General features: G+C 36.0%; 1 protein-coding gene across 1 annotated transcript in view; it reads left to right on the top strand.

Annotated features, from left to right (window-relative positions):
- Window positions 1-22,951, top strand: part of TMEM38B (transmembrane protein 38B) — a 67,420-nt gene extending 44,469 nt beyond the window's left edge. Inside the window, exons 5-6 of the mRNA XM_082471218.1 lie at window positions 1,447-1,564; window positions 22,381-22,951. Coding sequence (XP_082327344.1) covers window positions 1,447-1,564; window positions 22,381-22,596 — 334 coding nt within the window. The 3' untranslated portion in view covers window positions 22,597-22,951. The remainder of the gene's footprint in view (window positions 1-1,446; window positions 1,565-22,380) is intronic.
- Window positions 22,952-23,493: the final 542 nt, after the last annotated feature.

Below are 23,493 nucleotides of genomic sequence, written 5' to 3'. Positions count from 1 at the left end.
TTAGAAACAGAGTAGCAAAAGGACATTAAGACAATGTCTTAATGGAATTAACTATTTATTTTTTATCGCATCCTTTTAAAAGTCAGTTTGGTGTACATTTTATGATACAGTTGTACATGTACATAATTTATAAATTAATTGATATATATTAAGGAGTGTCTTAAAACACTTTTACCACTAGAGATGCACAGTCAAAAAGTTTGTGGACCACTGTTCTAAAACAGGAATGCTGCCCAGTTATTGGTAGGCAAGATCCAAACCCCTGTTACCCAGACCTAAGTGTTTTGAACTCAATCCTTAGCTTGTACTGATTAAACAAACTACTTATTTTTCATAAAGTGGTTTATAGGGGCTTTTAAATTTGTCATATTTTATACTATGGCATTCTAAGAGTTTATTATTTATCTTTTTCTAGTTTTAAGCATAAAGAGCTAGAAAATGATCTGTTACTGAGATATACTTTATGTGGCAATATATGACATGAAAGTAGTGCTTGTTATATGTTAATAGATAAACATCTTATTATAGACTTTAAATTTTAATATACTGGCTAATGCTAATATTTTGTGCTGGAGTTAGCTAAGTGATGTGCTGGAGCTGGCTCACAGTTTTATGAGAGCCATTCCACACAGCAGCCTGAAGTGGGCTGTGGGAGTACAGTTGGTCCTCTGTATCCATGGTTTCTGCATCTGTGGATTAACCAACTGTGGATCAAAACTATTAGAAAGAAAATTCCAGAAAGTTCCAGAAAGCAAACCTTGAATTTGCCATGTACTGATAACTGTTTACATAGTACTTATACTGTAATTACAACTATTTACATAGCATTTACATTATATTAGGTATTATAAATAATCGAGATGATTTAAAGTATGTGGGAGGATGTGCATAGGTTATATGTAAATACTACATCATTTTATATCACGGACTTGGGCATCAGTGGATTTTGGTGAGTGTGGGGGTCCTGGAACAAATTCCCTGCGAATACCACGGAGCGACTGTATTTACACCGTGGAAATGAGGAAATGCTGCAAATCAGGGGTTTCTTTTCCATCCCCCATCCCACCCAAGGAGCTTGGTTAGCACTATAAGGTTTTTCAGGGCTAACATCCCTTTCCCAAATCATGCTGTGGAATGTGGGACTTTCAAATCCTTTGTGAAAAAGTGTTATGTGGTCAATTCAGAAATATTACATATAGAAACGTACTCTCTTTATCAGAAAGTCACGGTATGTATGAACATTCTAAACTTTGATACTTTATGCTGTGAAGAAAGGTATTTAACTTTATGTAACTCAGCATTTCCAAAACTTTATATTTACAGAACTCATTTTTGTGTTACATCTATTAATAACTCATTAAATTAATATTTTGAGAATACTGTTTGAGAAATATAGAGATAAATAATATTTATTACTTATTGAGTTAAAATGTGTTTTATTTTCAGCCCTGCCAAGGTAACCCTGCTGGGGTCAGTTATCTTCACATTCCAGCAAACCAAGCATCTGGCAATATCAAGGCATAATCTTATGTTCCTCTATACTATGTTTCTTGTGGTCACAAAGGTAAGAGTTCAAGGTAGCAATAAAGCAGTATTACAAATTCTGTGTAACCAAAATTCTGCATAAGGCAAGTAACAGAAAAATTTATTTTTTATTATAGTCTAAAAATACCAATTTTGGGGAGTTATTCAGCACATCCATGACTTACTGAAACATAGCTCTTCTATGATTTCTCATTTGATTTATGCTGAGGCTATCAGGAAGGATTTGCAGACAACCTTGTAGTATTTACATTGGAGGCCAGAGAGTAGTGGAAATAGCCAAGGCTGATCAGAGACTGCAAAGTGTTGTGTCATTTGTAAAATGAGGTTCTTGGAGTAGATGTTCTCTGAGGTTCCTTTAAACTTTAAAATTTTTATATTAGGACATATTTGTGGTCAGTCCCTTTAATTACTGTTGTCCGGTTGGATGCTTTATCCCTTCTTGAAGTTAGGAAATAGTATAAGATGGTATAAGATCATAGGTTTCAGAGACAGGCAGTCTTAAATTCAAATCCTAGCTTCGCTGTCTAATCCCTGAATAGGCAAGTTACTTAATGTCTCTGAATCCTGATTTTCTTGTCTTCATTGTACCGATTGTTGATATGGTTTGAGATGATATATACCATTCTATGACTGTGTCCGACACATCTTTTTTAATTAATTATTTATTTTTATTTATTTATTTTTGGCTGTGTTGGGTCTTCGTTGCAGCACGTGGGCTTTCTCTAGTTGCGGCGAGCGGGGCCTGCTCTTGTGGTGCGTGGGCTTCTCATTGGGGTGGCTTCTCTTGTTGTGGAGCGCGGGCTTCAGTAGTTGTGGCACGTGGGCTCAGTAGTTGTGGCTCGTGGACTGTAGAGCACAGCCTCGTTAGTTGTGGTGCACATGCTCAGTAGTTGTGGCGCATAGGCTTAGTTGCTCTGCGGCATGTGGGATCTTCCTGGACCAGGGCTCGAACCCGTGTCCCCTGCATTGGCAGGCGGATTCTTCCCACCAGGGAAGCCCTCTGACACATCTTACGAATTTTATTTCAGCTGTATGATGAGACTAATTCCGATTATTCTTCTTCTTAAAATTTTTATATATTCACTATTCACGAGTAGACAATTGATTTTAAAATATTATTATTTAAGCCTAGAGAAATTTTATAGATGTCTGTATCTCAGCCTAGATATTTTTGGCTAAAAACTTACCTATGAGATGCTTAGAAGGAAAACAGTATATATTATATAAATTTATGTCTTAGAAAGAACCAAATCACTGTAGGGATCATTAGTTTTTATTCCAGTAGTCTCTGCAGTGGAGGTGATCTGTGGTTGTTGTACTTCAGATATCTGAGGCAAAATCTCTTCATATGTGCCGACTTCTTCCAGTCATCAGATTTTGAGCTGCATTTTTTTATAACATTTTTACTGAGATATATTTTACATACCATACAACTCATCCATTGAAAGTGTACAATTCAGTGGTCTTTAGTATATTCACAGAGATGTGCAGCTGTTACCACAATTGATATTAGAACATTTTAATCACCCCAAAATAAACCTTATACCTGTTAGCAGTCACTTCACATTTTCCCTCAATCCCCTCAACTGTAGACGACCACTGATCTACTTTCTGTCTATAAATTTGCCTATTCTGACATTTCATGTAAGTGGAATCATGCAATATGTGGCCTGTGACTGGTTTCTTTCTGTTGCATGATGTTTTTGATGTTCCTCCATGTTGTAGTATGTATCAGTACGTTATTCCTTTTAATTGCCAAATAATATTCCATTGTATGGGTATACCACATTTTATTTCTCTATCAGTGGATGGATTTTGGGCTGTTTTACCTTTTGGCTAATATGAATAATGAGCTATGAACATTCATGTACACGTTTTTGTGTGGACATATACTACATTCCTCTTGGGTGTAGCATATAGGAATGGAATTATTAGATCATATAGTAATTCAACGTTTAATCTTTTGAGGAACGAACAGACTGTTTTCCAAAGTGGCTTCATCATTTTACATTCCCACCAGCAATGTATGTGAGAGTTCTAATTTCACCACATCCTTAACCAATGCATATCTTTCTTATAGCCATCCTAGTGGGTGTGAAGAAGCAATTCATTGTTATTTTGATTTCTATTTCCCTGATGACTAATGATGTTGAGCATTTCTTATGTGCCTGTTGGCCATTTGTATATTTTCTTTGGAAAAATATCTATTCAGATCATTTGCCCTTTTTTAATCATGGCATTTGTCTTTTTAATGTTGAGTTGTAAGTTTTCTTTATGTACTCTGGATACTGGACCCTTATTAGATTTCTGGTTTGTAAATGTTTTCTCCTATTCTATGAGGTGTCTTTTCACTTTCTTCATAGTGTCCTTGGAAGCACAAAATTTTAAAATTTTGATAAAGTCCAATTTGCATATTTTCTCTTTTGTTGTGTATGCTTCTGGTGTCATATCTAAGAACCCATTGCCAAATCTAAGGTCAAAAAGATTTACCTCTATGTTTCCTTCTAAGAGATTTATAGTTTTAGCTCTTATATTTAGCTCTGTGATCTGTTTTGAGTTAATTTTTGTGTATGGGATATCTAGTTGTTCAAGCACCATTTATTGAAAAGACTGCTCTTTCCCTCATTGAATTGTCTTGGCACCCTTGTAGAAAATCAGTTGACTGTAAATGTAAGAGTTTATTTCTGGACTCTTACTTTTATTCCATTCATCTGTATGCCTATTTTTATGCTTGTGCCATGCTATCTTAATTATTTCAGCTTTGCAGTAAGTTTTGAAATTGGGAACTGTGAGTCTTCCAGGTTTGTTCTTCTTTCTCAGGATTGTTTTGACCACTCTAGGTCACTTGAATTTCCGTATGAATTTTAGAATTAACTTGACAATTTCTGCAAAGAAGGGCCAGCTTATGTTTTCATAGGGATTACATTGAATCTGCAAATCAGTTTGGGGAGTACTGTCATCTTAACAATATTAAGTCTTATAATCCATCAACATAGATTTTAAAAATTTATTTAGGTCTTCTTTAATTTTTTTCAATGATGTTTTCAGTATGTAAGCCTTAGACTTCTGTTGTTAACTTTATTCCTAAGTATTTTGTTCTTTTTGATGCTATAGTAAATGAGATTGTTTTTTAAATGTTTTATTTTCAGATCGTACCTTGAAAATGTGTAGAAATTAAATTGATTTTTTATATGATCTTGTATATTGTAACCTAGCTGAACTTATTTATTAGCTCTAATAGTTTTTTTTTTTAATGGATTCCTTAGGGTTTTCTACAAGATCATGTCATTTGCACATAGAAATAATTTTCCTTCTTCCTTTTCAATCTCCCATGTCTTTTATCTCATTTTCTTGCCCAGTTGCCCTGTCTAGAACTTCCAGTACAGTGTTGAATAGAAATAGAGAGAATGAACATCCTTATCTTCTTTCTGATCCTAGGGAGAAAGCATTCAGTCTTTCACTAACAAGTATGATATTAGCTGAGGGTGTTTTATAGATTCCCTTTATCAGATTGAGTAAGTTAGTTCCCTTCTCCTCCTCGTTTGTTGAGTGTTTTTATCATGAAGTAATGTTGGGAGCTATATAATTTTTGAGAGTTTCTAACTTTAATCTTTAAAGAAAATGAATGTGTATTGTGGGTTTAGTTAGATTAACTGGTACTGGTATCTGTTAAATTTTTTGAATTGCAAGGATCAGTTTTTGTTGAAGGCCTAATTTGTGGAATAAAAATGATAGCTTTTCTTACAATTACTGCCAGGCATATAGTTGTTTATTATAGCACCTAAACTTAAATACCATATCGCAAAGTGATAATAAAAAGATATTTTAAAGTAGAATAACATACAGTATTGAACTTTTCTCATAGTAGTCCTCAAATCTTCCTAATTAGAATATTATTCCCCTAACATTTTAGAATAATATTCTAATAATTTAGAATAATATTCCCCAGCATTTTACTAAATATCCACCAACTTCTAAACAGAATATTCATTTTTAGCTCATCCTTTTGCCCAGATTCCCTTTAGATTTATACTGATTTTTAAATAGCTTGTGATTTGTTTGAGTAGCTACTATAGTTTTTCATTTCTTAGGTATAAAATGATGAATTGACAGAATATACAGAGAAAAATTTGGCACTAATTATTTTTCTTTACCTTGCTTTTCTTGTATTATTTATATAGTTAGGAAATTTGCATTGTGTGTTTGTTTTGGATAATAATCCAGTGTTTTGACATATACAAAGATGCTAATAAATATGATTTCTCTTTTCAAAGAGAATATCTCCCACAAGTAAGACAAGGGCACATGTATCTATAATACAAGTATAAAAATAATAACAGAAAGTAAGTGCCACCAGTATTGCTCGACCTCTAGTATCTCTGTTGTCATCTCACCCACTAGAGGCTGCTCTGTGGTAAAACTCAGGTAGTCTCACTCTTGAAATGTGCAGCCTAGCTATGTATGGACTTGTGGCACCATCCCATGTAGACATGAAGTCTCCTCCCCGCCCCACGCCTGCCTATCTTCCTCCTGACACCCTGCCTGAGGATTCCATTTAGTTTAGCTGCACCTAACGTCAGTCTCTGCCGTCTCAGTTTCAGTTCTAGCTCTCTGCTTTCTGCTTGAGAAATTGTCCTGAAACAAGTGAGGGTAAGTGTGGGGATCACTTCATCAGTTTCCCTTTTCTCATGGAGCAGTCTTATACTGTCTGTTGTCCAGCACTTGAAAATAGTTGCCTCCTGTATTTTGTCAAGTTTATGATTTTTATGCCTGGAGGGCTAGTCTAGAAACAGTTATTCTGTTATAGGCAAGAAGGAAGTTCCTCTGTTCTTTCTTGCTCGATCTTGTCAGGGGTTTATCAGTGTGTAGTTAATCTTGTCAGAGGAACAACTTTTGCGTTTGTTGTTCCTCTCAGTCATATTGTTTTACATTGCTCTCTCATGTCACATGTTTTGATGTGTATGTTTTTATTGTCATTCAGTTTAAATTCCTCCTACTTCACAATTTCTTCTTTGACACAGAAATGTTTACAATTCTGTTTTGAAATTTCAAGCATTAAAAAAAACCTTTTTAAAAAATGATTTCTCCAGCTCCATTTTTTGTTCTCAAGATTGCTTTGGCTATTCGGGGTCTTTTGTGTTTCCATACAAATTGTGAAATTTTTTGTTCTAGTTCTGTGAAAAATGCCAGTGGTAGTTTGATAGGGATTGCATTGAATCTGTAGATTGCTATGGGTAGTAGAGTCATTTTCACAATGTTGATTCTTCCAATCCAAGAACATGGTATATCTCTCCATCTATTTGTATCATCTTTAATTTCTTTCATCAGTGTCTTATAATTTTCTGCATACAGGTCTTTTGTCTCCTTAGGTAGGTTTATTCCTAGATATTTTATTCTTTTTGTTGCAGTGGTAAATGGGAGTGTTTTCTTAATTTCACTTTCAAATTTTCATCATTAGTGTATAGGAATGCAAGAGATTTCTGTGCATTAATTTTGTATCCTGCTACTTTAGCAAATTCATTGATTAGCTCTAGTAGTTTTCTGGTAGCATCTTTAGGATTCTCTATGTATAGTATCATGTCATCTGCAAACAGTGACAGCTTTACTTATTCTTTTCCGATTTGGATTCCTTTTATATCTTTTTCTTCTCTGATAGCTGTGGCTAAAACTTCCAAAACTATGTTGAATAATAGTGGTGAGAGTGGGCAACCTTGTCTTGTTCCTGATCTTAGTGGAAATGGTTTCAGTTTCTCACCATGGAGGACGATGTTAGCTGTGGGTTTGTCATATATGGCCTTTATTATGTTGAGGAAAGTTCCCTCTATGCCTACTTTCTGCAGGGCTTTTATCATAAATGGGTGTTGAATTTTGTCGAAAGCTTTCTCTGCATCTGTTGAGATAATCATATGATTTTTCTCCTTCAGTTTGTTAATATGGTGTATCACGTTGATGGATTTGCATATATTGAAGAATCCTTGCATTCCTGGAATAAACCCCACTTGATCATGGTGTATGATCCTTTTAATGTGCTGTTGGATTCTGTTTGCTAGTATTTTGTTGAGGATTTTTGCATCTATGTTCATCAGTGATATTGGCCTGTAGTTTTCTTTCTTTGTGACATCTTTGTCTGGTTTTGGTATCAGGGTGATGGTGGCCTCATAGAATGAGTTTGGGAGTGTTCCTCCCTGTGCAATATTTTGGAAGAGTTTGAGAAGGATAGGTGTTAGCTCTTCTCTAAATGTTTGATAGAATTCGCCTGTGAAGCCATCTGGTCCTGGGCTTTTGTTTGTTGGAAGGTTTTTAATCACAGTTTCAATTTCAGTGCTTGTGATTGGTCTGTTCATATTTTCTATTTCTTCCTGGTTCAGTCTCGGCAGGTTGTGCATTTCTAAGAATTTGTCCATTTCTTCCAGGTTGTCCATTTTATTGGCATAGAGTTGCTTGTAGTAATCTCTCATGATTGTTTGTATTTCTGCAGTGTCCGTAGTTACTTCTCCTTTTTCATTTCTAATTCTATTGATTTGAGTCTTCTCCCTTTTTCTCTTGATGAGTCTGGCTAATGGTTTATCAATTTTGTTTATCTTCTCAAAGAACCAGCTTTTAGTTTTATTGATCTTTGCTATTGTTTCCTTCATTTCTTTTTCATTTATTTCTGATCTGATCTTTATGATTTCTTTCCTTCTGCTAACTTTGGGGTTTTTTTGTTCTTCTTTCTCTAACTGTTTTAGATGCAAGGTTAGGTTGTTTGTTTGAAATGTTTCCTGTTTCTTAAGGTAGGATTGTATTGCTATAAACTTCCCTCTTAGAACTGCTTTTGCTGCATCCCATAGGTTTTGGGTCGTCGTGTCTCCATTGTCATTTGTTTCTAGGTATTTTTTGATTTCCCCTTTGATTTCTTCAGTGACCACTTGGTTATTAAGTAGTGTATTGTTTAGCTTCCATGTGTTTGTATTTTTTACAGATCTTTTCCTGTAATTGATATATAGTCTCATAACTTTGTGGTCGGAAAAGATACTTGATACGATTTCAATTTTCTTAAATTTACCAAGGCTTGATTTGTGACCCAAGATATGATCTATCCTGGAGAATGTTCCATGAGCACTTGAGAAAAATGTGTATTCTGTTGTTTTTGGGTGGAATGTCCTGTAAATATCAATTAAGTCCATCTTGTTTAATGTATCATTTAAAGCTTGTGTTTCCTTATTTATTTTCGTTTTGGATGATCTGTCCATTGGTGAAAGTGGGGTGTTAAAGTCCCCTACTATGATTCTGTTACTGTCTATTTCCCCTTTTATGACTGTTAGTATTTGCCTTATGTATTGAGGTGCTCCTATGTTGGGTGCATAAATATTTACAATTGTTATATCTTCTTCTTGGATCAATCCCTTGATCATTATGTAGTGTCCTTCTTTGTCTCTTGTAATACTCTTTATTTTAAAGTCTATTTTGTCTGATATGAGAGTTGCTATCCCAGCTTTCTTTTGATTTCCATTTGCATGGAATATCTTTTTCCATCCCCTCACTTTCAGTCTGTATGTGTCCCTAGTCTGAAGTGGGTCTCTTGTAGACAGCATATATACGGGTCTTGTTTTTGTATCCATTCAGCCAGTCTGTGCCTTTTGGTTGGAGCATTTAATCCATTTATGTTTAAGGTAATTCTTGATATGTATGTTCCTATTACCACTTTCTTAATTGTTTTGGGTTTGTTATTGTAGGTCTTTTCCTTCTCTTGTGTTTCCTGCCTAGAGAAGTTCCTTTAGCATTTGTTGTAAAGCTGGTTTGGTGGTGCTGAATTCTCTTAGCTTTTGCTTGTCTGTAAAGCTTTCAATTTTTCCGTCAAATCTGAATGAGATCCTTGCTGGGTAGAGTAATCTTGGTTGTAGGTTTTTCTCCTTCATCACTTTAAATATGTCCTGCCACTCCCTTCTGGCTTGCAGAGTTTCTGCTGAAACATCAGCTGTTAGCCTTATGGGGATTCCCTTGTGTGTTACTTGTTGTTTTTCCCTTGCTGCTTTTAATATTTGTTCTTTGTATTTAATTTTTGATAGTTTGATTAATATGTGTCTTGGCGTGTTTTTCCTTGGATTTATCCTGTGTGGGACTCTCTGTGCTTCCTGGACTTGATTAACTATTTCCTTTCCCATATTAGGGAAGTTTTCAACTATAATCTGTTGAAATATTTTCTCAGACCCTTTCTTTTTCTCTTCTTCTTCTGGGACCCCTATAATTCGAATGTTGGTGCATTTAATGTTGTCCCAGAGGTCTCTGAGACTGTCCTCAATTCTTTTCATTCTTTTTTCTTTATTCTGCTCTGCAGTAGTTATTTCCCCTATTTTATCTTCCAGGTCACTTATCTGTTCCTCTGCCTCAGTTATTCTGCTATTGATCCCTTCTAGAGAATTTTTAATTTCATTTATTGTGTTGTTCATCTCTGTTTGTTTGCTCTTTAGTTCTTCTAGGTCCTTGTTAAACATTTCTTGTATTTTCTCCATTCTGTTTCCAAGATTTTGGATCATCTTTACTGTCATTACTCTGAATTCTTTTTCAGGTAGACTGCCTATTTCCTCTTCATTTGTTAGGTCTGTTGGGTTTTTGCCTTGCTCCTTCATCTGCTCTGTGTTTCTCTGTGTTCTCATTTTGCTTAACTTACTGTGTTTGGGGTCTCCTTTTCTCAGGCTGCAGGTTCGTAGTTTCTGTTGTTTTTAGTGTCTGTCCCCAGTGGCTAAGTTTGGTTCAGTGGGTTGTGTAGGCTTCCTGGTGGAGGGGACTAGTGCCTGTGTTCTCGTGGATGAGACTGGATCTTGTCTTTCTGGTCGCAGGTCCACGTGTGGTGGTGTGTTTTGGGTTGTCTGTGACCTTATTATGATTTTAGGCAGCCTCTCTGCTAATGGATGGGGTTGTGTTCCTGTCTTGCTAGTTGTTTGGCATAGGGTGTCCTGCACTGTAGCTTGCTGGTCGTTGAGTGGAGCTGGGTCTTGGCTTTGAGATGGAGATCTCTGGGAAGTTTTCGTTGTTTGATTTTACGTGGAGCTAGGAGGTCTCTTGTGGATCAGTGTCCTGAACTTGGCTCTCCCACCTCAGTGGCACAGCCTTGACGCCTGGCTGGAGCACCAAGAGCCTGTCCTCCATATGGCTCAGAATAAAAGGGAGAAAAGAAAGAATGGAGAAGATAAAATTAAATAAAATAAAGTTATTACAATAAAAAATAAAAAATAATTATTAAGAATAAAAACTTTTTTAAGTAATAAAAAAAAAAAGGACTGACAGAACCCTAGGACTAATGGTAAAAGCAAAGCTATACAGATAAAATCACACATAGAAGCATACAGATACACACTCACAAAAAGAGAAAAAGGGAAAAAAGTGTATATATCGTTGCTTCCAAAGTCCACCTCCTCAATTTGGGATGATTCGTTGTCTGTTCAGGTATTCCACAGATGCAGGGTACATCAAGTTGATTGTGGAGCTTTAATCCACTGCTCCTGAGGCTGCTGGGAGAAATTTCCCTTTCTCCTGTTTGTTCGCACAGCTCCTGGCAGCTTTGGATTTGGACCCGCCTCTGCGTGTAGGTTGCCTGAGGGCATCTGTTCTTCACTCAGACAGGATGGGATTAAAAGAGCAGCTGATTCATGGGCTCTGGCTCACTCAGGCGGGGTGGGGTGGGGGGGGTGGGGGGGAAGGGGGGGGTGGTAAGGGTGCGGAATGTGGGACGAGCCTGTGGCGGCAGAGGCCAGCAGGACGTTGCACCAGCCTGAGGTGCACCGTGCGTTCTCCCCCGGGGAAGTTGTCCCTGGATCACGGGACCCTGGCAGTGGCAGGCTGCACAGGCTCCCAGGAGGGGCGGTGTGGATAGTGACCTGTGCTCGCACACAGCCTTCTTGGTGGCTGCAGTAGCAGCCTTAGTGTCTCATGCCCGTCTCTGGGGTCCGCGCTGATAGCCGTGGCCCTCGCCCGTCTCTGGAGCTCCTTTATGTGGCGCTCTCCTTGCGCACCAGGAAACAAAGAGGCAGGAAAACGTCTCTTGCCTCTTCGGCAGCTCCAGACTTTTTCCCAGACTCCCTCCCGGCTAGCTGCGGCGCACTAGCCCCCTTCAGGCTGTGTTCACGTGGCCAACCCCAGTCCTCTCCTGGGATCCGACCTCTGAAGCCCGAGCCTCAGCTCCCAGCCCCTACCCGTCCCGGCGGGTGAGCAGACAAGCCTCTCGGGCTGGTGAGTGCTGGTCGGTACCGATCCTCTGTGTGGGAATCTCTCCGCTTTGCCCTCCACACCCCTGTTGCTGCGCTCTCCTCCGTGGCTCCGAAGCTCCCCCCCTCCGCCACTGGCAGTCTCCGCCCACAAAGGGGCTTCCTAATGTGTGGAAACCTTTCCTCCTTCACCGCTCTCTCCCACTGGTGCAGGTCCATTCCCTATTCTTTTGTCTCCGTTTTTTCTTTTTTTCTTTTACCCTGCCGAGGTACGTGGGGAGTTTCTTGCCTTTTGGGAGGTCTGAGGTCTTTTGCCAGCGTTCAGTAGGTGTTCTGTAGGAGTTGTTCCACATGTAGATGTATTTCTGATGTATTTGTGGGGAGGAAGGTGATCTCCACATCTTACTCTTCTGCCATCTTGAAGCTCCTCTCTATTTTTAGTTTTTAAGGCACCTCCATACTGCTCTCTATAGTGGCTGTACCAATTTACATTCCCACCAACAGTGTAGGATGGTTCCTTTTTTGCCACACCCTCTCCAGCATTTATTATTTGTAGACTTTTTGATGATGGCCATTCTGACTGGTGTGAGATGATACCTCATTGTGGTTTTGATTTGCATTTCTCTGATAATTAGCAATATGGAGCATTTTTTCATATGCCTGTTGACCATCTGTATGTTTCCTTTGGAGAAATGTCTGTGTAGATCTGCCCATTTTTTGATTGGGTTGTTTGTTTTTCTGATATTGAGCTGTTTGTATATTTTGGAGATGAATCCCTTGTTAGTGCCTCGTTTGAAAATTTCTCTCAGTCCGTAGGTTGTCTTTTTGTTTTGTTTATGGTTTCCTTTGCTGCACAAAAGCTTTTAAGTTTAACATATACACACCGCTATATATAAAAAAGATAACCATCAAGGACCTACTGTATGGAACAGGGAACTATACTCAGTACTTTGTAATACCTGTAAGAGAAAAGAATCTGAAAAAGAATACACACACATACACACACACACACATATACACACACATATATATATATATATATATATATATATATATATAAATATATAAATATGAGAAACTGAATCACTGTGCTGTACACCTGAAGCTAACACGACATAGTCAACTATACTTCAGTAAAAAAAATTGAAAAAAAACCCCTGTATTCCAAATACTTTTTATCTCTAAGAAATATTTCATAACAAGATTTTAGCCTTAAAAAATAAAAAACATCTCTAGTAGAACCCTGAATATTCAGCAGTTCATAAACATTCTTGAACTGTTAAGAAAAATTAAGGGATAAAGGATTAAAAGCCTAATAAATAATTGAAAGAAGTCTATCAGCAGACGATTCACACAACAAAGATATGATGTCTCTTAAACATATGAAAACATGTGACACTCATTTGGGAATATATTAATGAAAATTACACTCAGATAGCATTTCTCATCAGATTGGCAAAAATTAAAGTCTGGCTGCATATCCTGTTTAGAGAGAGAATTGGGCACTAATTTTAATGGCAGTTTGTCTAACTCCATAATAAAATTTGTTGGTATTTTTATTGAGATTGTATTCAGTTTATAAATTAACTTAGGGTGGCAGTTACATTACATAGGGACAAAAGCATAGAGTGAGACTGGAGAGAGGACAGAGTCATGAGATTTTCTAATATTTAGAGAAGGAAGATCCAGAATGAGAAATGGGAAAGAAGCTGCTAAAAACCAGGAGATGGTATTAAGAAGGATGGACTGGTCAGTTATGCTGCATGCTGTTGAGAGGTGTATTCAGATAGTAGAGTATTTTGTTGAACACATGAATGAGGGACAATTGTATTAGGCCCTTTCGGGGGATACAATTGGACATGTAAACTTTGAATAAGACACTCTGTCTTCAAGATGTTATTGTCTAAAAAGAAATATGAGGCATTGTACTTTTAAACTTATGAGGATACGGACTAAGTTTGTTTTATTCATCACTGTATCCCTAGCATTGTGTCTGGTGCATGTAGTAGATTTTTAATATATATTTGTTGACTGACTGATAAATGACTAAAATGCTCTTTCATAGGTGTCTCTGTATTTAATTCTCTCATACTTATTTATCTAAGACTGTACTACCAGATGAACAGTTTATTTAACCAACTTATTGAAGAGATTTATAAAAATGAAGATCTGAAGATTTATTTGACAGTCATTCAGGTTAATAATTATTAATGTCTGAGTGAGTGATATCACCAATGAAGAAAGCATAGAGTAACCAGAAAACCAGGCTGAATATGCCATGTACCAGAAGTTAATTATAGGGCAAAGTGATTTTCACTGGAGGGCATTGGGGGAGGTTTAATGGAGTAGACACTTTGCAGTTGCCCTGCAAAGGATTGTTTGGATTTGGGCAGATGGAGGCAGGAAGAAGTATGTTCTGGGTGGAGAGAAAGATTAATTATGCAAATTTTGCTTATATAGATATATTGTAATAGTCTTTGAATTATTCATATGAGGTAGAAGTATTTTCATTCATTATACTCTCATTGCTATGCACTATAGAGGATTTAAATTACATGAGTACTGTTTGTGCCTTTGAGGAACTTATATTTTAGGTCACATTTTTCTGGGCATATTTTGAAATCATATAACATGAGATATTATATAAAGAATATGCCAAAGCAATCTTGAGAAAGAAAAATGGAACTGGAGGAATCAGGCGCCCTGACTTCAGACTATACTACAAAGCTACAGTAATCAAGACAGTATGGTACTGACACAAAAACAGAAATATAGATCAGTGGAACAGGATAGAAAGCCCAGAGATAAACCTAGGCTTAAACCTAAATGTAAGGCCAGACACTATAAAACTCTTAGAGGAAAACATAGGCAGAACACTGTATGACATAAATCACAGCAAGATCCTTTTTGACTCACCTCCTAGAGAAATGGAAATAAAAGCAAAAATAAACAAATGGGACCTAATGAAACTTAAAAGCTTTTGCACAGCAAAGGAAGCCATAAACAAGACGAAAAGACAGCCGTCAGAATGAGAGAAAATATTTGCAAATGAAGCAGCTGACGAAGGATTAATCTCCAAAATATACAAGCAGCTCATGCAGCTCAATATCAAAAAAACAAACAACCCAACCCAAAAATGGGCAGAAGACCTAAATAGACATTTCTCCAAAGAAGATATACAGATTGCCAGCAAACACATGAAAGGATGCTCAACATCACTAATCATTAGAAAAATGCTAATCAAAACTACAATGAGGTATCACCTCACACCTGTCAGAATGGCCATCATCAAAATATCTACAAACAGTAAATGCTGGAGAGGGTGTGGAGAAAAGGGAACCCTCTTGCACTGTTGGTGGGAATGTAAATTGATACAGCCACTATGGAGAACAGTATGGAGGTTCCTTAAAAAACTAAAGATAAAACTATCATATGACCTGCAATCTGACTACTGAGCATATACCTTGAGAAAACCATAATTCACAAAGAGACATGTGCCACAATGTTCATTGCAGCACTATTTACAATAGCCAGGACATGGAAGCAACCTAAGTGTCCATCGACAGATGAATGGATAAAGAAGATGTGGCACATATATACAATGGAATATAAAAAGAAATGAAATTGAGGTATTTGTAGTGAGGTGGATGGACCTAGAGTCTGTCATATGGAGTGAAGTAAGTCAGAAAGAGAAAAATACCGTATGCTAACACATATATATGGAATCTAAAAAAAAAATGGTTCTGAAGAACCTAGGGGCAGGACAGGAATAAAGACCCAGACATAGAGAATGGACTTAAGGACACGGGGATGGGGAAGGGTAAGCTGGGACGAAGTGAGAGAGTGGCATGGACATATATACACTACCAAATGTAAAATAGATAGCTAGTGGGAAGCAGCCACATAGCACAGGGAGATCACCTCGGTGCTTTGTGACCACCTAGAGGGGTGGGTTAGGGAGGGTGGGAGGGAGACGCAAGAGAGAGGGGATATGGGGATATTAAGTATATGTATAGCTGATTCACTTTGTTATACAGCAGAAACTAAGACAACAATGTAAAGCAATTATACTCCAATAAAGATGTTAAAAAAAAAAAAAGAATGTGGCAGAGCACAAACAATTTCTTTACTGGAATTAATTTGTATTTTAGGATATGTTTAAATATCAGATTAGGGCTTCTACATTCTTTGGTTTACTTCCCTTTTTAAGCAAGAGACTATGAAGTCAAATGCTGTTTAATTTAGGTAATATGCTCTTTCTTTTAATAGTTTGCTAAATAGGGAGACAGTTTTATATTTTATTTATAGAAGAATAAGGGTTCATTCCATTTGTCACCATTATATTTGTGTCACCTTATTGAATTAAGCCCTAAGAAGAGGCTGAATTCACAGAAATCCATCCATGTACCTCATAAGTCTGTCTCAGCAGTAATTTATGATGCCAGCAGTACTCCTTAGCTGAGTGATGAGTCTACTGGGAGTGGAGATTCTATTAAAACTCGACTTTGAAAAATACTTAGTATAGTTCATGTTCTCAGGAAGTACTTTAGATCCTGACACTCATCTCTTTTGGATTTTGTAAAAAGACATTGCTGTTTTCCTGACAGTGGACCATTGTTTGACCTGAATTCTTTTGTTTTTTGTTGGCCGTCCATGAAGTCAAGCTATGACCAGGATAATTATTGCCAATACATCTCATTGTAACTATTTATTCTAAAGAATAATTTAATCTAAAGAAATTCTTCTTAGATATTAACCAGTAATGGTATAAACTTGGAGGTTAACGTTATATTTGGACTCTTCTCACTGTATATTCTCTCCAGGTGATTACATTCTAATTCATGCCTTTACCTTTTACTTGTATGGTAACGACTTCCAAATCCATATCCCTTACTTAACGTTTCTGGGCAAACCTCCATTACTGCACTTACTCTTTACGGTTTTGTAATTACTGATTTACTTGGCTGTCTCTGGCTAGTCTGTAAGATTTTTGAGGGCAGGGATTACATTCAACATTGTTTTGGCAGCCAGGTGTAATGCACAAGCAGATTATTTTAATCCTGTGGATTTTAGGCTTTGTTAGTGCTATTCTGTTTCAGATTTGCCTTTCTAGAATGTGACCCTTTTGGGGTCTCAGTTTAAGCCCGAGGTGTACCCCTGGGCAGGTCCACCTTGCCTGGCTTTGAACTCCAACCTGTCTTCCCAGAACCAAGCAGTGGGCTGCTCAGCTCTTTGGCCTCCCAGCTGTTGTTCTCTGCTAGGTTTTTGAAATCTGTTTCTATGTTTGCAGTTTAGCATTGGTAAACTCCTCCAGCACAGACTACGCATGGACTTGGGGGCTTACTTAATGTGGTTCACTCCTCTTTGAGCTGTTATTGCTCTCAAGTGCTAGACGCTTTGGCCTTCTCAGACTCCAGCCTCTGTCTCTTTAACCCATTTGGGACTTCTGCATTTCACTTCCCTATGCTGTGAATTGACACATGTCCTTAAAAGAAAAAGCCAGGATAAATGTGGAGTTCACTTTGTTCAACTTCCTTTCTTTTAGGGATCATAACCCCACCAGGTTATACCTGTATTGGTTGTTCTCCAGTGTCTTTTTACAGTTGTTTTATGTATTTGTGTCTTTTATATTGGTTTTGTTGAGATACTGAGTCTGATATAAGCTCTTTAGTCACAGCTGGCCTGTAGTTTATGTGCATGCATTAAAAAAAGGTTTATTTGTTATTTGTTTATTTTTATTGTGGTCAAATTGGCATAACAAAATCAGCTGTTTATACAATTCAGTGGTGTTTAGTACATTCACAATGCTGTGTGCATGCATTTTTAAATTTATATAAATGATAGTACGTTATAGCGTTTGTTCTTCGTCTCATTTTCACCTAACAATATATTTTAAGAATTTTTCCATATAACTTTACAATTTATTATTTTTAACAATTACACAGTATACATTTCACTTATCCATTCCTCTTGTGATAGACACCCACTTTGTCACCAACTCCCCACTACCTAGACTATATTGCAGATAATAAGAATTTACTCTTGTTTCCATTGTCCTCAGGAAAGCTGATTATGTAGGGACCTCCTGTGAAAATTTAATTCCAAAAATATCTAGTTTGATTCATTATCGGAGATCTGCTGGAGGAATTGCCCCTTGGAAATTTATGGGCTTTTGGGAACCATTCTAGTCCATAACGTTGTCCCAGATTCATTTTGGCACCAGTATGATTTCTTGAGCAAATCTAAACATCTCTGAACACTATACGTTTTGCCAGATAAAAGATTGGTAGCACTCCATTCTATCTCTCAGTGTCTCAGTTGCTTATATATATAAATATATATGGAAAAAATTGGATGGCTAGAGACTTACTATAGTCCCTCATACTGGCAGGATTCTACAATTTACTGGAAGTCTGTGACTTTAGATAATGATAAACTGCAGTGTATTTAGTGATCAAACTCAAAATCTGAGTGTTCCAAACTGCTTAACCACATACTAGCTCTGTGACTTTGAGCAAGTTACTTAACCTGTCAAAACCTCAGTTCCACCTCTCTATGATGAGAGTAATAATAGAGTAGTTTTTGGATTACATTTAAAGGGAATAAGGTAATACAAAACACTTATCACAGTTCTGGCACATGTTAAGTGCATAGTAATAATAGGTATTCTTGGTCATTTGGTGTAGACTGTAAATGATATTTTATCTTCTTATTTCCTTTCAATACTAAATGTATTTTTTTGCTTATGCTGCTCATTTGGCACTCAAAAATGTGGTATTTTGTATTATTGTTAATGAGTTATGTTCTTTTCCATTAATTAAGTGTAAACTTATAGAGAACAGATTTTTTTTCCAGAACCTAACTTAATTTGCTTCTGCTGAAGATTAAATTAAGAATGCATATTGAACACAGTGAGAACTTCAACAAAGAAAATAGGAAATATAAGGAAGTACTAGATAGAAGTCACAGAGCTGAAGAATATTATAACTGAACTAAAAAATTTACTAGGGGGGTTCAACAGCAGACTAGAAGAAGCAAAAAGGATCAGTGAACTTGAAGACCACGCAGTGGAACTCACCCAATCAGAGCTGCAAAAAGGAAAAAGAATGAAAGAAAGTGAAGATAGCTTAAGGAATTTATGGGACAACATCAGGAGGACTGACATTCACATAACAGGGCTCTCAGAAGGAAAGAGGAGAGAGAAAGGGGCAGAAAAATTATTTGAAGAAGGAATGGCTGAAAACTTCCCTAATCTGGGGGAAGGAAACAAACATGCAGATCCAGGAAGCCCAGAGAGTTCCACATAAGGGGACCCCAAAGAGATCCCACCAAGACACATGATAGTTAAAATGTCAAAAGTTTAAGACAAAGAGAGATTCTTAAAAGTAGCAATGGAAAAACAGTGTGTTATGTATAAAGGAACCCCCATAAGACTATGAGCAGATATTTCCAGTAGAAACTTTGCAGGCCAGAATGGAGTGGCATGATATATTCAAAGCACTGAAGGAAAAAAACTCCCAACCTAAATTACTCCACCTGGCAGTTACATCCAGAATTAGAGGAGAGAGAAAGAATTTTTCCAGATAAGCAAAAGCTAGAGCTTATCACCACTAAATTGACCTTACACACAATGTTAAAGGGACTGCTTTAGGCTGAAAGGAAAGGATGCTAATTAGTAACAAGAAAACATATGACAATATAAATCTCACTGGTAAGGGTTAATATATAGTAAAGGTAGTGGATTAATCACTTATAAAGTTAGTATGAATGTTAAAAGACAAAAGTAGTAAAAATAACTAACTATAATAATTAAGGGATACACACAAGATAAAGAGATGTAAAATGTAACATCAAAAACAAAAAACATTGAGGGGGAGAGTAAAAATATAGAATATTAAAATGCATTTATACTTAAGTTATTATCAACTTAAAATAGACTGTCACTAACATAAGTTGTTATATGAAAATATGATAACTACAAAGCATTTATACTTATTATAAACTTAAAATAGACTGTCACTAACATAAGTTGTTATATGAAAATATGATAACTACAGAGCAAAAACCTGTAGTATGTACACAAAAGATAACAAGAAAGTAATCTAAGCATACCACTAGAGAAAGTCATCAAGCCATAATGGAAGTGAGCAAGGGAAGAAGAAAGGACCAGAGAGGAACTACAAAACAGCCAGAAAACAATTAACAAAATGACAGTAAGTACATACTTGTTAATTACTTTAAATGTAAATTGACTGAATTCTCTATTCGGAAGACATAGAGTAGCTGAATAGATAAAAAAAAATAAGACCCATCTATATGCTGCCTGCAAGAGACTCACTGCAAATGTGAGGAGAGAAATAGACTGAAAGTGAAGGGATGGAAAAATATATTCCATGCAAATGGAAGCCCAAAGAAAGTTGGGATAGCTATACTTATAGCAAACAAAATAGACTTTAAAACAAAGACTAATTAGAAAGAAGGGCATTACATAATGATAAAGGGGTCATTTCTAATAAGAGTATATATAACATTTGCAAATATTTATGTACCAACATAAATATATAAAGCAAATATTAACAGACCTAAAAGAGAGAAATAGCAAAACAATAATAGTAGGGGACTTATTGAAGTCCCCTCATTTACAACAATGGATAGATCACTAGACAGAGAATCAAGAAGGAAACATTGCCCCAAGGACATATTAGACTAGATAGACTTAACTAAAGATATAGACAGGACATTCCATCCAAAAGCAACAGAATACATATTCTTCTCAAACACACATGGAATATTCTCCAGGATTCATCATATGTTAGATCATAAAACTAGTCTTAATAAATTTAAGAAGATGAAAATCATATCAAGAATCTTTTCCAGCTAGAATAGTATGAAACTGGAAATTGTTTACTAGGAAGAAAACTGGAAAAATCACAAACATGTGGGAATTAAACATAATGCTATAGAACAACCAGTGGGTCAGTGAAGAAATAACAGAGAAATCAAAAAAATACCTTGAGACAAAAATGGAAATACAACATTCCAATCTTACGGGATGCAGCAAAAGTAGTTTTAAGAGGGAAGTTCATAGCAATAAATGCCTACCTCAAGAAATGAGAAAAATCTCAAATAACCTAACTTTATACTTTAAGGAACTAGAAAAAGAACAAATGAAGCCCAAAGTTAATGGAAGGAAGGAGATAACATAGAGCAGAAATAAATGAAATACAGACTAAAAGGACAATAGAAAAGACCAAACTAAGAGCTGATTCTTTGAAAAGATAAACAAAATTAACAAATCTTTAGTTAGACTCACCAAGAAAGAAAACGAGATAACTCAAGTGGATAAAATCAGAAATGAAAGAGGAGACGTTACAACTGATACCACGAAAATACAAGGGATTGAGACTGCTATGAACACTTATATGCCAACAACGTGGACAACCTAGAAGAAATGGACATATTTCTAGAAACATACAACCTGTCAAGACTGAATCACAAAGAAATAGAAAATCTGAACAGACCAGTTACCAGTAAGGAGATTGTATCAGTGATCAGAAACCTCCCAACAAATAAAAATCCAGGACCAGACAGTTTTGCTGGTGAATTCTACCAAACATTACAAGAATTAATACCAATCCTTCTCAAACTCTTACAAAAATAAAAGATGACGGAATGCTTCCAAACTCATTTTACAAGGCCAACATTACCATGAAACCAAAACCAGACAAGGATGCCAGAAGAAAAGAAAATTATGGGACAATATCCCTGATGGGCATAGATGCAAAAACCCCCAACAAAATATTAGCAAACTAAATTCAACAATACATTAAAAAGATTATACATTGTGATCAAGTGGGATTGATTCCAGGGATGCAAGGATGGTTCATCATCTGCAAATCAATCAGTGTGATATATCACATTAACAAAATGAAGGATAAAAATCATATAATCTCAATAGATGCAGAAAAAGCATTTGACAGAATTCAGCATCCATTTACAATAAAAACTCTTAACAAAGTGGGTGTAGAGGAAACGTACCTCAACATAATAGAGTCTATATATGACAAGCCCACAGCTAACATCATAGCCAGGGCATTATGCCTGGTGAAAAAAATGAGACAAAGACAAATGCAGTATGATCTCATTTATGTGTGGAATCTAAAATTTAAAAAAACGCAAGCTCATAGATACAGAGAACAGATTAGTGGTTGCCAGAAGTGGAGTGAGGGGGGGGGGCGCAGTGACGAGGCTTGGTGAAATGGGTTAAAAGGAGTCAAAAAGTTCAAACTTCCAGTTATAAACAAATAAGTCAACAGTGTGTAACGTATAGCATGGTAACTGTTGTAATACTGTATTGCATATTTGAAAGTTGCAAAGAGAGTAGATCTTAAAAATTCTATCACATAAAAAAATTTTTGTGTGCTGTATATGGTGACGGATGTTAACTAGACTTATTGTGGTGGTTATTTCGTAATATATGCAGATATCAAATCATTTTGTACACCTGAAACTAGTATAATGTTATATGTCAATTATACCTCAATTAAAAAAAAGCGTTTTGAATCTTTTCTTCTTTTTCACTTTCCCCTCTCAGTTTTAGGAAACAGAAAACATTTGTATTTAAATTCAAAATTGAACTTTTTTTTTTCAGATAACCATGATGATTACAGAGACTGCTGTTATGCCTTTTGCTTGTTTTGAGGATACATTGAATCGGATCCTGTTTGGCTGGCAGCAGCAGTTTTCATCATGTGAAAAGAGAAGTGAAACAAAATCGTCTCTCAATGGTACTGGTTCATCGACCTCAAAACCTATAGCTGATGCTTCAGATAAAGTTCAAAAGAAACATACTAAGAAGACTGAGTAAATTTACTTGATGAGCTTTAGAAGGCAAAAAATTTTCTTTTTCTTATCTACCTGTCAGATTGTGATAAATATTTCTATGTAAATGATGTAAAATAAAGATTATATATGAGGATTGGAGGTGACAAAAAGAAAGAACTTTTTCTGTTTCAGGGAGACTGTCCCTTTCTGGATTGAAATTTCCTGAGTGTTACGAGTGTATCATGTGAAATGGTTTTTCTAAGTTATATATAAAAGAGTCTATTGTGATTTTTAAAATAGTTTTATATTGATAAAAGGCTAGTGTTTTTGAATGTTAGAAAAAGTAAACCTAGTGTCATTGCAAAATAACAAAAATTAAAGTTTTATTGTTTAATCTAGATATTTTCATGTTTTTTATTTGAATCTATTTGAGCTTTAGTTTAGCAAAATTAAACTTTTATTACACATTACCATTATAATTCTTAGATATGGAAAACAATTCCTGTTTAATTTTGAGTACTAGGAAAAGTAAACTTTACCTAAATCACTTTATATTATGAATGAAAATAAATTATTAGCTTATATTTCAGAACTAAACATTGTATATTTTGCCCACATTAAATAGAAATATCTGAAATTTTATTTAATTTTTTTCTAGTAGTATTTTTCAGTGAGAGCAGAGTATTATTAGTCTTAATCTTAAATGTGTTTCATGCCCTTGTTTAAACTATTTCTTTTTTCTAAAAAGAAAATCAGGGGTATAGTTTTTAATAAGTTACTAAGTCCATGTTCTGCTTTGCAAGTTTTGAGGAGCTTATTTTTTTCTCTCTCCTTAAAACACATTTGTTTTAACTGTAGGAGAAATTATTCTCAGCATTTCATATATTCTTAAGTATTATTTCAATTTAAAAATTTCACCTTTGTCTTCTTTTTAATGGGT

Source organism: Balaenoptera physalus (assembly GCF_965194825.1).
Source record: "Balaenoptera physalus genome assembly, chromosome: 7".
Lineage (NCBI taxonomy): Eukaryota > Metazoa > Chordata > Mammalia > Artiodactyla > Balaenopteridae > Balaenoptera > Balaenoptera physalus.
The sequence above is the reverse complement of the archived record's forward strand: the minus strand, read 5'-3'. Positions and strand labels throughout refer to the sequence as shown.